Consider the following 14347-nt stretch of genomic DNA (forward strand, 5'->3'; position numbering starts at 1 on the left):
ACCCCCTTTCCCAGCACCCCCATCCCAGTCGAGCCAAGGGCTCGCTGGGTGCTGGGGGCCACGGCTGGACAGGGGATGCCCCCTCGGCACCAGGGTCACCCCATCACTATCTCAAGCCCACAGAGGCACAGCTGGACCCCAAACCACTGGGGCCCGATCCTGGCAATGCCAATCTAGTGCCAGATCCAAGGGGATGGGGGGGACCTGGCAGGGGATGGGGCCGGGGACAGAGGCGACACATCCCGAGGGGCTGGTGAGGGCAGGAGCACCCCAACGACCACCTTTATTAGAGACCAAAGCCCCAAATCGAGGATCGCGGTGGCACCGTCAGCATTGGGGTCATGGTGGCGGTGAGGGGACATGGAGTGGGGGGCCAGCCCCGGCCACCCCGGCCCAGCCCCACACACACCAGGAGTGCTGGTGGGGGGTGGCTGCGCCTCCCACCCGTGTCCCCATGCTGCGGTAGGGGGGCGTGGGACGGCCTGGTCCCCACTGTCCCTGGGCCAGCCAGGCTGTGCCCCCCTCCCGGGGTGTGTGGGGGGGTGTCCACGCTTACACTTGTGTGACGATCTCGCCGTTCTCAGGCACGTAGACCTGCACGGGCACGCCATCCGGGGAGCGCCGCAGGACGTGAATCGGGGGCACCTGCATGGGAGAAGGAGCCCATGGGTGCCGGCCCCCCTCCCCGCACCAGGGCAGCACCCCGGGGTGCACATCCCAGGGCAGGGGTTGCCGGGGGCTGTTTGCAGGGACACAGCTGCAGGTCCCGACTGTCCCTTCACACCGTGCCGGTGTGCTAAGGTCTATGGCATGCACCCATCCCGGTGGGACCCCCCAGGTGGAGGGGACGGAGCCAGCCCCCAAAATGTCTGCAGGGACCCCCCTGCCCAGGGACACCCTGCTCCTGCCGCAGGGACCCGCGTGGGAGCCTGGGTCCTGCTCGTAGGACCCTGGGTGTGACCGGAGGGACCCGCATGGGCCCCCAGTCCTGCCCCAAGGACCCCCTTAGGATCCCACACCTGCCCCAGGGACCCTCATGGGACCCCAAGCCCAGCCTGTGGCACCCCGGACCTGCCTAGAGGGACCCTCAGAAGGTCCCCATCCTGCCCCAAAGGACCTTCAGGGACCTTGGTCCTGTGGCCAACACCCTCACAAGACCCTGGTCCTGGCTGTGGGACCACCTCAGGACCCCAATCCTGCCCTAGGGACCCCCTTAGGACCTGGTCCTGTCCCACGGGACCTTCACCCGTCCTATTGCAGGGACCCTTAGGGGTCCCCAGTCCTGCCCCAAGGGACCCTCACGGGACCCAAATTCCCCCGCGATCCCCTCAGGACCCCAATCCTCCCTGTGGGACCCACTCAGGACCCTGGTCTTGCCCCAGGGGCCCCCTTAGGATCCTGCACCTGCCCCAGGGACCCTCATGGGACCCCAGGCTTGGCCTGTGGGACCCTGGACCTGCCCAGAGGGACCCTCAGAGGGTCCCTATCCTGCCCCAAAGGACATTGAAGGACCTTGGTCCCATCCCCAAGACCCTTCTGAGACCATGGTCCTGCCCCAGGGACCTGTCATTGGACCTCAATTTTTCCCCATGGTGAATTTTTCACCATTTCCCACTCCTGCTCTGGGGAAACTCATGGGACCCCAGCAGAGCCACTTGTCCCTGAAACACCTCAGGGTGACAACTCATGTCGCTCAGTCACCCTGAGGGCAGCACCCAGGGGATCCCCATATGGGGACGAGGACCACCGTGCCCCCCACCCTCCCATGTCCCCACTCCTGTCCCTGTACTGGCCGGACCCCATGCCCTACCTGAGCCCGCGGCAGGACTCCACGGGTGATGGGCACGTCCCTGGTGGTCCCACCACGGGGTCCCCGAAAGGCCCCTTGCCGGTCAAGGGAGTGGGGACGGGCACCCCGCAGCCGGGCGCGCTGGTGCCATGACTTGAGCTCCTCGGTCACGGCCGCCTTGGAGAGCCCCCGGCCGCCTGCCGGCGCGTAGTCCTTGAGCGAGGGGGTGCGCACGATGCGGCTGTGCGAGGGCACCAGGCGTTGGTAGCGTAACGGAGCCAGATCCTGCTCGTAGAGGAAAGCTGGGGGGCCGGTGGGTGGCAGGAACCGGTGGGCACCCCGGGGGTAGTAACCAGGTTCGGCGAGGGGCGGTGGGACTGGGGGGCGCGGGAAGGAGACGTCAGGGCTGCTGCTGCCTGGGGAGGTGGCGTGGGAGATGCTGGAGAGGTCGGAGATGCTGTCGTCGGAGCCGGAGTGGTGCGTGGGGCTGGGGTTCGGGATGCAGGAGGTGGGCACCGTCACTGTGTAGTACGTGGGGCGCCGGCGGGGTACAGCGCTGCGGCCCCGTGGCTCACCAGGCTGCCAGCACGCTTCCACCCTGTGGGCAGGAGGGCTGCGGCTGCAGACAGACCCTTCCTCTCGCTGCCCGCCCAAAAGTCAGGGCAAGCCAGGAAAAGGGTGGCCAAGGGGTGCGGGGGGCTGAGCACTCCATGGGTGCAGGGTGCAGCCTCCCCACGGGGTTAGCTCCAGCTTCCTCCCCATGGGATTAGCTCCATCCTCCTTCCCATGGATTTATGTCCATCCTCCACATAGGGTTATCTCCAACCTCCTCCCCACGGGGTTGCCTCCATCCTCCCCATAGGATTAGTTCCATCCTCCCCATAAGGTTGTCTCCATCCTACCCATAGGGTTAGTTCCATCCTACCCATAGGGTTAGTTCCATCCTCCTCCCCATGGCTTTAGCTCCATCCTCCTCATGAGGACATCTCCATGCTCCTCCCCATGGAGTTACCTCCAACCTCCTCCCTGTGGGTTTCACTTCATCCTCCCCATGGAGTTATCTCCATCCTCCTCCCCATGGATTTCATTTCATCATCTCCATGGGGTTATCTCCTTCCTCCTCCCCATGGGGTTATTTCCATCCACCCTTGCAGAAGCCCTCGTCCCCCCCGCCGCCATGCACAGGACATACCTCAGGGACTGGGACTGTCCCCGCCGGCCCGATGGCTCCGGGGTGCTGGGAGCGCTGGAGCCCGCCTGCCGGCACAGCACCAGGGTCCTGATGGGGACGAAGCGGTAGGGAGGGACGTCCCCCGCCCTGGGCGCTGGCGAGGCTGCGGGGTCAGGGCTGCTGGGGGCCGAGGGGGCAGTGGGGACGGCCGGCGGGGACCCAGGGTAGCACCGGGAACCCCGGGTTTCCCCATCCCCGGGTTCAACGCCAGGTTTTTTGGCCTTCTCGTAGGGTCTGTCGAGGCTGGTGTCCTGCCAGGGGCTGGGGGGGGCCGGCGGGGGCCCCGACACCTCCTCCTCAGCGGGTTCCTCGGGGGACGGGGACCCCCGTGGGGTGGCAGGTCCCGACGGCCGCGTCTCCTCTGCAGGAGAGACAGCAAGTTGGGATGGAGGGGACACCTGGGGGGCACTGTCCCCCCCACCCTGGTCCCCACAGCCCCCTTACCCTCCTCCAGCAGGACGGCGTCTGACAGGGAGCTGTCGTCGGAGGCGCTGAGCTCTGCGGGGCAGGGGACGGGTGAGAACGGTGCCGGTGCCGCCGGCGGGTGCCAAAACGCTCCCACGGCACCTGCCGCCACCCAGCGCGTCCCCGGAGGCCTCCGCTCCCCCTCTCCCACGCCGCCTGTCCCGACACGCTCCGGGACGGTGGCGGTACCGGCCAGGCCGGCTTTGCCGAGCTGCATTGCCGGCACTGCAGGCAGCTCCCAGCCTGCCCAGGCCGGGCAGGAGGAGGGGTGCTGGGCAGGTTTGGGGGCACCAGGAGGGAAGGAGCCACCATGTCCCTGGTCCTTAGGGGGTGATGGAGGGTGGTGAGGATGGAGCCGAGGCCAAGGTGCATGCAGGGGCGAGCGGGGACTCGCTTGGACAGCTGCCACCGGGATGGGGACATGGCAGCCAGGCCAAATCCTGCCACCTGTTGGGGGGCACTCACTGGGGCTGGCAGGTCAGGAGGCAGTCATGGGGTGCATTCAGCAGGGGTGAAGTATTGGGGTGCATTCATGGGGGTGCATACAGCAGGGATGGTGTATCAGGGTGCAATCAGCAGGGATGAAGTATTGGGGTGCATTCATGGGGGTGCAATCACTGGGGATGAAGCATTGGGGTGCATTCATGGAGGTGCATACAGCAGGGATGGTGTATCGGGGTGCATGCACTGGGGATGAAGTTCTGGGGTGCATTCACAAGGGTGCAACCACCAGAGATGAAGTATTGGGGTGCATTCAGGGGGGTGCAATCATTGGGGATGGTGTGTCAGGGTGCAGTCAGCAGGGATGAAGTATTGGGGTGCATTCAATGGGGATCACATATCAGGGTGCATTCATGAGGGTGCTTTCAACAGGGATGAAGTATTGGGGTGTGTTCACCGGTGTGCATCTATCGGGGAGAGCGTATTGGGGTGCCTTCACTGGGGGTGGGGGGATTGGGGTGCATTCACGGGAAGAGCATATTGGGGTACATGCACCAGGGATGGCATTTCAGGGGGCATCCAGGGGGGTGCATTCACAGGAGATGGGGAATTGGGGTGCATGCACTGGGGATGGGATATTGGGGTGCATCTGGGGGGTGCATTCACCAGGGATGGGAGATTGGGGTGCATGCATGGGGGATGGCGTATTGGGGTGCATCCAGTGGATTGCATTCACTGGGGATGGAGGATTGGGGTGCACATGCCAGGGATGGCACAGCGGGGTGCATTCACCAGGGACACCCAATCAAGCTGCACCCATTTCCAGCTCCCCGACTTCCAGCATCTCCCAAACGAGCCGCCACCAGCCGAGAGGGGTGCACACGGGAGGGCTCACCCTCGGCAGCACTGGTTCCACCGCCGGCAGGCAGGGGCCTTCGACCGGCCAGGAGCCGTCGCTGGTTGAGGATGTTCTCCAGGTCCTTCAGCTTCTGCTCCTCCAGCAGTGCCGCCGTCTGCCGGCGCTTGCGGAGCCGCTTGCTGATGTTCTCCTCTCGGCAGAGACGCTGGGCGGCCTTGGCGATCTGCAGCTGGAGCGCCAGGTCCCGCTCCAGGGCGCTCAGTGGGTCCTGGGGACGGAGGGGACACGCTCGGCACCCCACCACCCCCATCATACTTGCACGCTAACGAAGGCTTTGCCTAATGAGGGGGAATATGAATTTCTCCCACCATCCCGTGGTGGGTGATGCTTGGGCATCGCCAGCAGCTCCAGGATGGGACGGGATGGAGAGGGGTCCCCACTGCTCCCTCCCCCCCCGCTTGCACCCCAGGGAGCCCCTCACCGCCCCGCGCAGGACGAGGGTCTCATCCAGCTTGAAGGCAGCACCGATCCTGCGGTGGACCTTAGGGGGCTTCTCGCCAGCTTTCAGGGGGTACTCGCGGGGCAGTGTTCCCGTCAGCTCCTGGGGACGGCACGGGGACACTGAGCCACTGCCATGGAAGTGTGGGGGGGGGGGGGCGGGGCAGGGGGGCCCCCCCCAGCCCCGCTCACCGCCTCGCGTAGGCAGAGCCGCCGCAGCTCCTGCACGCAGCCCTCCAGCCGGGCTTCCAACGCCTGCTGCTGCCTGCGCCCTGCCTGCGCCCGCTCCTTCAGGGGTGACACAGGGCTGTCAGGGCCTGGGGATGGATGGATGGACGGATGGAGGGACGGGCAGGCAGATTCCTGCTGAGATGCACCCGGACGCCCCTCCCCCCACCTCCCTGCCTCAGTTTCCCCCAACCCCGGAAAGGGGAAAAAGCAGCCGTGAGCTCCCCCTGCTCCACACACCCCCCCCCAAGCAGCACCCATGGGTGCTCAGACTCCCCTGAGGCAGCCGTGATTTCCCAGCGGGGGGGGGGGGGACACGACACACGGGGAAGGTTTCGCCCTGACTCAGCCATCCCTGAGTGAAACCCGGCTGAGTCAAAGCCAGTCCAGGGCCCCCCCCCGCCACGCTTGGGTGCCCCCCCTGAAACCGGGGGAACCCCCCATTTCCTCAACAACACCCCCCCCCGAGGAGCTTTTGTGTGTCCCCAGGGTGGCCCCATGCACTGAAGTCCTCCGTTCTCAGCTGGGGGGGACATGCTCTAAGAGCACATATGGGGGATGGGGCACTCCAAGACCTTCCCCCCCCCAAAATACCCCCCCAGCGCTCACCCGAATGCAGCATGATCCCACTGTCGGTGTCGCTTGCCTCCCCCATGCCAGGCCGGGACCCTACGGGCAACAGCGGGGAGATGCCTTGTCCCCGTGCCACCCCCCAGGCAGCACCCATGTGTGCAGCCCTCCCCGCACTGCCCCCAACCCTCAGCATCACCCCGTCCTTCCCAGCCGCCGCCAGCTCCAGTGATGGCGGCGGGGGGAGGAAGGCGAGGCCGTGTTTGCTTTGCCTGCCTTCTTGTAGGTCCTACGATAAACAAAGGTGTGCAAACACGTGCGTGGCAGCCGGGGTTGCCTGGATGAGACCCATCCCGGGGGCAAAGGTGGTCGGGGTGCGGCGGGGGGGGGGGGCCGGGGGGGGCCTCGCTCCCGCCCCGGCTGGTTTCACTGGGCGCCTCTCCCAGTTTTGATTTCTTTTCCGTCTGGGCTGAAGGCAGCTGCCAGGCTGGGGGCGGCTGCCGGCCCTGGGAAAGCAGATCCCCCCCCAGCACCCCGACACCCCCCTGCTCTTGGGGGGGGTCAAACGGGTGGGAGAGGGGCAGGGGTGTTGCTCGCCCCTACTTTTGCATTGCTTTGGTGCCTGCCGAGCCTCAGTTTCCCCCAGACGTGGAGCGGCTTGGGGAAACTGAGGCAGGGAAGGGTGAGGGGTCCCGGGGGGTCGGCGGCGGGGCCGGCGGGCGATGCCTTACCTGGGCGCTCGCCGCCGCTGCCGGCTGTGCTGTGCCCGGGACACAGGGACGTGTTTTGACTTGAGGCGGAGGGGAGGAGCGGGTGAGCAAGACCTTCCCCGGCTGCCGCCGGCGGCAGCACCCGCGCCCGCGCCGCCCCACGCGCCCCGGCCTCCGCCCCACGACGGACGACGACGGTGAAGGCCTGCCTGCCTGCTTGGCATGGCACAGCACTGTATGGCACTGGGTGTGGTGGTGTGGCAAAGTAGTGTGGTGTGGTGTGGCACAGTATGGCATGGCACAGCACATTATGGCATGGCACGGCACAGTATGGCATGGTATGGTATAGCATGACATGGCACGACATGGCATGGTATGGCAGGACACGGCACAGTATGGTACAACATGGCATGGCACGGCACAGTATGGTATGGTGTGGCACGGCATGGTGTGGTATGGCACGGCATAGCACAGAGGTGCAACGTGGCACAGCATGGCATGGCACAGCATGGCACTGAGTGGCGTGGGGTGGCACCGTACAGCATGTGGCATGGAAGAGTATGGCAGGGGAAGGCACGGCATGACACAGCATGGCATGGAATGGCATAGTATGACATGGGACAGTACAGCATAGTGTGGTATGGTGTGGCACAGTATGGCACAACACAGTGCAACTTGGCATGGCTTGGCACAACTTGGCATAGCATGGCATGGCATGGCATAGCATGGTATGGTATGGTATGGTATGATATGGCATGGCATGGCATGGCATCGTATGGCATAGCGGGGCATATTATGATATGGGACAGTACAGCATGGTGTGGTATGGCGTGGCACACTATGGCACAACACGGTGCAACTTGGCACAGCATGGCACTGCCCGGCACAGCATGGCACAGCCTGGCACAGCACAGCCTGGCACGGCCTGGCCCACCATGGCACAGTGCCAGGTGGAGGCTCCATCCCCAGTGCCAGGCGGGGCCAGGCCAAGCGCAGGGACACCCTCCCTGTACCTGCCATGGCCCATGGCCGGGGGATCTCCCCTGGGGTTGGCGTCCCCAGAATGCCGGGGGCGGGCAGGGACCCAAGCCTGTCAGTGTGGGCAGGGTGGGAGGTTGGCGGTGCTGCCCTGGAACCCACGGGGAGCCAAGGCAGCCTGTCCTGTCCCTGTCCCTGTCGCCATCCCTGTCCTGTCCCTGTCCCAGGCAGGAGGTGACAGGCGAGGGTCAGAGCAGGGCAGTGCCAGGACGTGGGAACGGCACTGCCGCGGCCGCCGGTGCAGTGTGAGATGAATCAGGGCGGCTGGCACGGGTGAGTCGGCCACATCCTGCACTGCCGGCGTGGGGCAGCTGGTGGAAAGTGTGTCTCAGCCCCACGGGACGGTCCCACAGCCTGCGAGGACGGGGATGAGAGGGCAGGGTGCAGGCAAGGTGCACACAGGGGAGATGCAGGCAAGGGCTGCAGGCAGGAGAGGAGCAGCAAGCGTGCAGACAGCACAGGTGCAGGTGGGTGAGATGCAGGCAGGGATGCAGGCGGGAGAGGTGCGGCCAGGCTGCAGGCAGGGTGCAGGTGAGGGTGCAGGCAGGGAGCAGGCAGGAAGAGCTGCAAGCAGGGCAGGCACAGGCCAGGGGTGCAGGCAGGGTGCAGGGAGGAGAGGCGCAGCAAGCATGCAGACAGCAAAGCCAGCCCCAGGCAGATGCAGGCAGGAGTGCAGGCAGCAGCAGTGCCCTGCACCTCCACAAACTCCCCAAAACCTTCCCCTCCACCCACGGCTTCCCAATGTCCCTGAGTCCCTCTGTGATTGGGGGGGGGGGGAACGGACATGACACCCCGTCTTTGCCGCAGCCACCCCTTGCCCAACAGCACAAGGGGGGGGGGCAGGAAGCCCAGCAGCACCAGGAAAGGGCAGATTTGGAGTGGAAAGGGCAGATTTGGAGAAAAAAGGGTTTTTTTCTCAGTGTGGCCCCACGCCATGCAGAGCTGCTGGCAGCCCCCCTGGCACCGAGCCCCCCCTTCCCCCCAGCAGGCGGTAAAAACAGCTCGAAGACTAAAATACTTCGTTAGTGATAAGGCTAAATTTGTATTAATTGGGATTAAATTGGAATTAAAACCAGGTTCTTGCTCCTGAAGCCATCCCTTATGAAGAGCATCCCTGCGGGGGGCGATGGGGCAGAGGGGGTTTATCCTGGGGGCCAGATCCTGCCTCCACCGGGGCTGCGGGCAGAGCACAGGCCAGCAGCTCCCTCGGGAATCGCACCGGGATGGCTTGGACCCACATTTACTGCTGAGGACCAGGTGGGACAGGGGAGATGGGGGTGGCACCCGGGGACGCTGGGGAGGAGGGGGGAGGACTCACCCTGGGGTGGCCCCGCAGGACCCCCAGTGCCAGCTGGAGCTCAGTCCCGCTCCTGTGCTGGGGGCCGGTGGGGGTCTTGGTCCGGATCCGGCCACCGAAGAGGAGGCTGGAGTCGGTGGCGGAGGAGGGGGTGGCCGCGCCAGGACCCGTCCCCAGTGCGCGGGCACTGAAGGGACATTGGGGACGGCAGCGTCTGTCCATCAGGGCATAGACAAGGGGGTTGACGCAACTGTTAACGAAGGCCAGGCAGGTGCTGCCGGCCACCACCCACCTCAGGGCCACCTCCTGCCCCTGGGACAGGACCAGCGTCCCCTTGGCAAGGAAGAAGAGCAGCACCTTGCAGGCGTTGAGGGGCAACCAGGAGCAGAGGAAGGCTGCGACAATGGTGACGATGGCGCGGTGGGAACGCCGGACGCCCCTGCCCAGCCGGACGTGGCGCTGGAGCTGGCAGTAGATGGAGCAGTAGCAGAAGGAGATAACCCCCAAGGGCAGGAGGAAGGTGAGGAAGACCATGGCCAGGCTGAAGTCCTCTCCATCTTCATCCCAGCAGTCGTCCCCATCCAGCTGCCGGTACACCAGGGACGGGGCACCCAGGAGAAGGGACACGGTCCAGATGATGCCACAGGTGACATGGACGTGCCTCTGGGAACCCATCATCTTGGTGTCCAGTACCTTCCTGATGACCAGGTAGCGCTCCACGCTGAGGGCAGTGAGGAAGAGGATGCTGGAGCAGCGATTGACTGCGATGGCATAGCTGCTCACCTTGCAGAGCCCTTCACCAAGCAGCCAGCGGTTCCCCCGTGCCCCTGCCACCACCCAGAAGGGCAAGGTGCAGATGAAGATGACATCGGCCACCGCCAGGTTCAGCACAAAGGTGTCCACCATCCTCTTGCCCCCGCTCTTCTTGGCCATCAGGACGATGACGAAGAGGTTTCCCACGAGGCCGAGGAAGAAGATGAAGGAGTAGAGGATGGGGATGAAGACAGTGGTGAAGAAGACCTCCCACCTGGAGAAGACCTCCTGGTTCCCCGTCACATTGGTTACTGGTGGGTAATCGTAGTCGGCCGAGCTGGCAAGCTCCTCAGGAGCCATGGCAGTGGCCAGGTGCCCTCCCCGGTGCCCAGGGCGGTGCTCGCCGCGCCCAGCGGTTGGGTTGTTGATCTGAGCTCTGCTCAAAAACAACGTCTCACACTTCCTTTCCAACAGGGCAAGGGCTGTGGGGTGGAAGGGGCAGGAGGTGAAGCACGTTTAATTTTGGAAACAGAAAAAAAAAACACAACGAGAAGAAAGAAACCCCCAAAAAAGGAGTGGTGGAAAGGAAGACCGGGGGTGGGGTGGAGGAAGGCTTTGCGCCACCAGGTAATGGCTGAAGGCCTTGGGTGGACACCAGCCAGCATCTGGGCTGGTGGGACCACCAGAAACCGAGCCACTGGCTACCAACCCCCCCTGCAGCTCTTTCACCATGGCTGCCCTCCGTCCCCACTGCAAGCCGTCAACCCAAGCCAATGCCAACCCATCACTGTCCCCATCCCCGTCCCCATCCCCATCCCCAGCACATTTGCATCAAGAAAACCAGATGAAAGCCTTTATTTCATGGGTTTTTTTGTCAGAGAGAGATGGAGCAGGTGCAGGTCGGGGTGAGACCGTTGCCCGCCACCTCCCCATGCCGCCCCCGGCGCTGCCCCGCTCTGCCAGCTCATTCCAGCCCTTGGCACGTTGGTTCTCACCGCTTTGGGGACGCTGAGGCAGCGGTACCCACGGCCGCCCCCGACCACGAGCTCTCCCAGAATGACAGCGCCAGGTGCCGTTCCCAGCACTGGGATGTGCTGGAGATGGGGGGAGCCCGGTGTGCCGCCATGGGGGGGTCCAGGGGCAGCTGTCCCCCGCTCTGCCAGGCCAGCTCCTGCTCACGTCTGCCAGGCACCCGGCTCCGCCAGCTTCATCTTCCTCAGGCTGTCCCGCACCAGAAGGAACTCGGGGCGAGGGCCCGGATCTGGCCCCGCTGCTGCCTCCCGCTCGTGCTGCGGTAAGTGGGGCCCAGGAGGGACGGCCATGGGTCCCGGTGTGGGTCCCCTCGACTGTCCCCACAACCCAGCCGTCTCCTGACCTGGGTGTCCCGTCAAACCAGGCTCCATCAGCCGTCCCTAAGATCTGGTCACCCTTGACCATCTCTTGACCCGTCCTTCCAACCCAGCCTCCCTCAGCCACCCCCCAAGTCCAGCCTCCCCCGGCCGTTCCTCAACCCAGCCGTCCCAACAGCCTGGCCATCACCCAGCTGTCCCCATGGTGTGGCCTCCCTTGGCCAAACCCCAAATCCGTGGGGCAGTGAGGAATGGATGGGGGCTGGACGGAGCGGAGTGGGTGGATGGGGGAGGTGGATGGACAGATGGATACATGGATGGGTGGATGGATGGATGGATGGACGCATGTGTGCATGAAGGGAAGAAAGGATGGGTGGATGGATGGACAGATGTATGCATGCATGAAGGGAGGAAGGGATGGACGGATGGATGGATGGGTGGATGGATGGACGGACATATGCATGCATGAAGGGAGGAAGGAATGGATGGATGGTGGCACAGGTGGATGAATGCATGGATGGATGGGAGGATGGAGGGAGGGATGAAGGGTGGATGGATGGAGGGATGGATGGATGGATGGATGGAGGAGGGTGAGGTGAAGGCAGGAGGTCTGGGCTGAATGTAGGGATGGACGGCTGGCATGGAAGGATGGGGGACAGAGGGACGGCACAGACCTCCTCAAGCCTCTGGTGGCGTTTCCTCAGCTGCTGCTCCAGGTCGGAGGGGGGTCCCTGCAGCTCCTCCCTCAGCTGCCTTAGCCGCCGGCTCTCCAGCACCCGCGGGAGCTCGGCCCTGTGCCGGGGCAGGATCCCCCTGCAGGGACAGACAGATGGACTTCAATGGGGCCACCCCCACCTGGCCACCCAGCTGGGGACTGTCCTGTCCCCATGCCCCGGGTCCCATCCCTGCTCACCTGCTGTGGCTGAAGAGCAGCTCCCGGTGCAGCTCCCGGTGGCTCTGGGACTCCCGTACTGGGTTTGGCACCTTCCTGGGCTGGATGAGGCCCCTGTGGCCATTGGTGGCCATGTCCGGGGAGAGGACATCACTCCCGTCACCCTCTGGAGGGGTAGCAGGGGTCACAGGGGGATGACGTCACCATGGGATGGGTCACCAGGGAATGGGTCACCAGGAGGGCTGTGGTCACCCATGGGAGAGGGTCACCGGGGACAGGGTCATTGGGGTGTGGGGTTACCACGAGGGATGGGACAACCTGGGACAGGGTCACCAGGGAATGGGGTGACGCTGTCTGGGTCCCTCACCTGGAGCCACATGCCAGCACAGGGCAAGATCCTGGACACCAGCCCCCACGTCCCCCAGCCTGGGGGTCTTGGGGTGTCACAGCCTGGGGTCCCCACACGCTGTCCCCCAGCAACAGGCACCCTCCAGGATCCCGTGCCCAAGTGTCCTTGTCCCTGTCCCCAGGCCTCCCTATGGTCCCCATATTCTCCCATTATCCCTTGGGGTCCCCATTGTCCCTTGGGGTCTTCATTATCCCTGGGGTCCCCACTGCCCATTGGGTGCCCATCACCCCTCAGGTCCCCATCACCCCACAGGTCCCCATTGCCCACAGGGTCCCCATTCCCCTGGGCCCCACAGCCCCGGCCCCGTGCCATGGTGCCGGCAGCACCCACCCAGCACCGCGCTGCTCCTCGGGGCTTTGTCGTCACCCTGGCAAAGGCAAAGAGCAGGGTCAGAGAGGGACACTCGGCGGGTCCCTGGCTCCAGGTCCTCCCCAGGCTGGGGACAGAGCCAGGTCCCTGCTCGTCACCCCCATCCTCCCTAGCACAGGATGGGGCACAGCCATGGGTTCTCCAGGGCTGGACATCCTCTCTCCATCCATGGCTGTCACCCATGGGGACCAAGTCACCCCCCGGTGTCCCTCCCCCCCGGGACCTCAGGGCTGGCTGTGGTGGGAGGGAGAGGAGAATGGATATCCACCATGTTAACTCTGGAACCTAAGGATGGCAAGGGGTCCCCAGGCTGAATGCCAGGGGTAGGAACATGGAGAGAGCCAGATGTTTTCCCTGGGGAAATGTCTTAGGGTGGCCCCGTTGTCCCGTCCCACCCCCAGCACGGGAGATGGAGGGCCCAGCCCAGGGCTCGGGGGTGGCCCAGCTGCCACCACTCACCCTCTTGCTCTGCGACAGCCCCATGTCCCCAGTGCTGGTGGTCGTTGTCCCCACGCCTTGGGAGGCCAGGGACGCAGGGACATGGGCCGGGTGCTGGCTCCACTGAGCCTGGCTGTTCTCTCCGTGTGCTCCACCGGTGACGGTGACAGTGACGGCAGCCCCACTCCTATCAGCAAAAGCCATTAAGCCCTGGGATTAGCCCTGACGGGGCTGAGAAGACGGTGACACATGTCCTGCGCAAGGCTGGTGGCACCGTGCCCGCTGCCACTGCTGGGGGCACTGGTCTCACTGGGGGCACTGGGATCTGCTGGGGGCACTGGTCCCACTTGGTTGTAAGGGTTATTGGGGGGGCTGGGGAAACTGGGTTGGGGACTGGGTGCAGTGGGGATTATGGGGGGTGCTGGGAGTTAGTGGGTGCACTGGGGGTCATTTGAGAGACAGGGTTTGTGGGGGAGACTGGGATGGTGATTGGGTGGCACACGGAGTTACTGGAGACTGGGGATTACTGGACGGACTGGGATACTGGGGGCACTGGGGGTTATTGGGGGACCCTGGTTACTGGGGGGACTGGTGGTTACTGGGAGAGCTGGGATGGGGACTGGGTGCTCTGGGGGCCATGGGGGGTTATGGGGACACTGGGAGTTACTGGGGAGCCTGGGGGTCACTGGGGGCTGGGATGGGGACTGGTTGCACTGCAGAGTTACTGGGAGGACTGGGTGTTACTGGGGGACAGGGTGCACAGGGTGAGCGCACTGGATACACTGGTAGTTCCTGGGCGCACTGGGGGTAAGCGGGGCCCGGGTCCACTGAGGCTGGTGGGGCGAGTACTGGGCGATACTGGTGTGGCCCCCCCACCATAGGCACTCGATTGAGGCCGCCTGCTCCCGCAGGCCGGCTCGATTTCCCCGCCTGGCGGTTCGGCCGTCGGCTGGCCGCGCCTGGCCCCATCGGCGCGCGACTGGCCGCGCCTGCGGATTCCGGTGTCGCGTT

The 14347-nt window shown here is 64.9% G+C and overlaps 4 protein-coding genes across 4 annotated transcripts in view; 1 reads left to right on the forward strand and 3 right to left on the reverse strand.

Moving 5' to 3' along the window:
• Window positions 1–552: 552 nt before the first annotated feature.
• On the reverse strand, window positions 553–7128 carry LOC104842432 (chromosome unknown open reading frame, human C1orf106). Its single transcript, XM_010584762.1, has 9 exons — window positions 6813–7128; window positions 6121–6180; window positions 5476–5600; window positions 5270–5386; window positions 4822–5053; window positions 3465–3728; window positions 2982–3381; window positions 1811–2387; window positions 553–645 (listed from the first exon to the last, which is right to left on the reverse strand). Exons 1-9 carry the CDS (start codon window positions 7126–7128, stop codon window positions 553–555), a joined length of 2184 nt encoding a protein of 727 aa, XP_010583064.1.
• Window positions 7129–9069: 1941 nt separating this feature from the next.
• Window positions 9070–10239, reverse strand: GPR25 (G protein-coupled receptor 25). Its single transcript, XM_010584763.1, has one exon. The coding sequence runs from the start codon at window positions 10237–10239 to the stop codon at window positions 9070–9072; it is 1170 nt and encodes a 389-aa protein (XP_010583065.1).
• Window positions 10240–11054: 815 nt separating this feature from the next.
• On the reverse strand, window positions 11055–13381 carry LOC104842434 (protein FAM107B-like). Its single transcript, XM_010584764.1, has 5 exons — window positions 13358–13381; window positions 12860–12896; window positions 12142–12286; window positions 11903–12041; window positions 11055–11168 (listed from the first exon to the last, which is right to left on the reverse strand). Exons 1-5 carry the CDS (start codon window positions 13379–13381, stop codon window positions 11055–11057), a joined length of 459 nt encoding a protein of 152 aa, XP_010583066.1.
• A 57-nt stretch (window positions 13382–13438) lies between these two features.
• The window catches only part of TMEM167B (transmembrane protein 167B), a 2102-nt gene continuing 1193 nt past the window's right edge, over window positions 13439–14347 (forward strand). Inside the window, exons 1-2 of the mRNA XM_010584765.1 lie at window positions 13439–13493; window positions 14248–14337. Coding sequence (XP_010583067.1) covers window positions 13439–13493; window positions 14248–14337 — 145 coding nt within the window. The remainder of the gene's footprint in view (window positions 13494–14247; window positions 14338–14347) is intronic.

The sequence above is a fragment of the Haliaeetus leucocephalus genome, unplaced genomic scaffold (assembly GCF_000737465.1).
Source record: "Haliaeetus leucocephalus isolate CR32 unplaced genomic scaffold, Haliaeetus_leucocephalus-4.0 Scaffold1000, whole genome shotgun sequence".
Classification (NCBI taxonomy): domain Eukaryota; kingdom Metazoa; phylum Chordata; class Aves; order Accipitriformes; family Accipitridae; genus Haliaeetus; species Haliaeetus leucocephalus.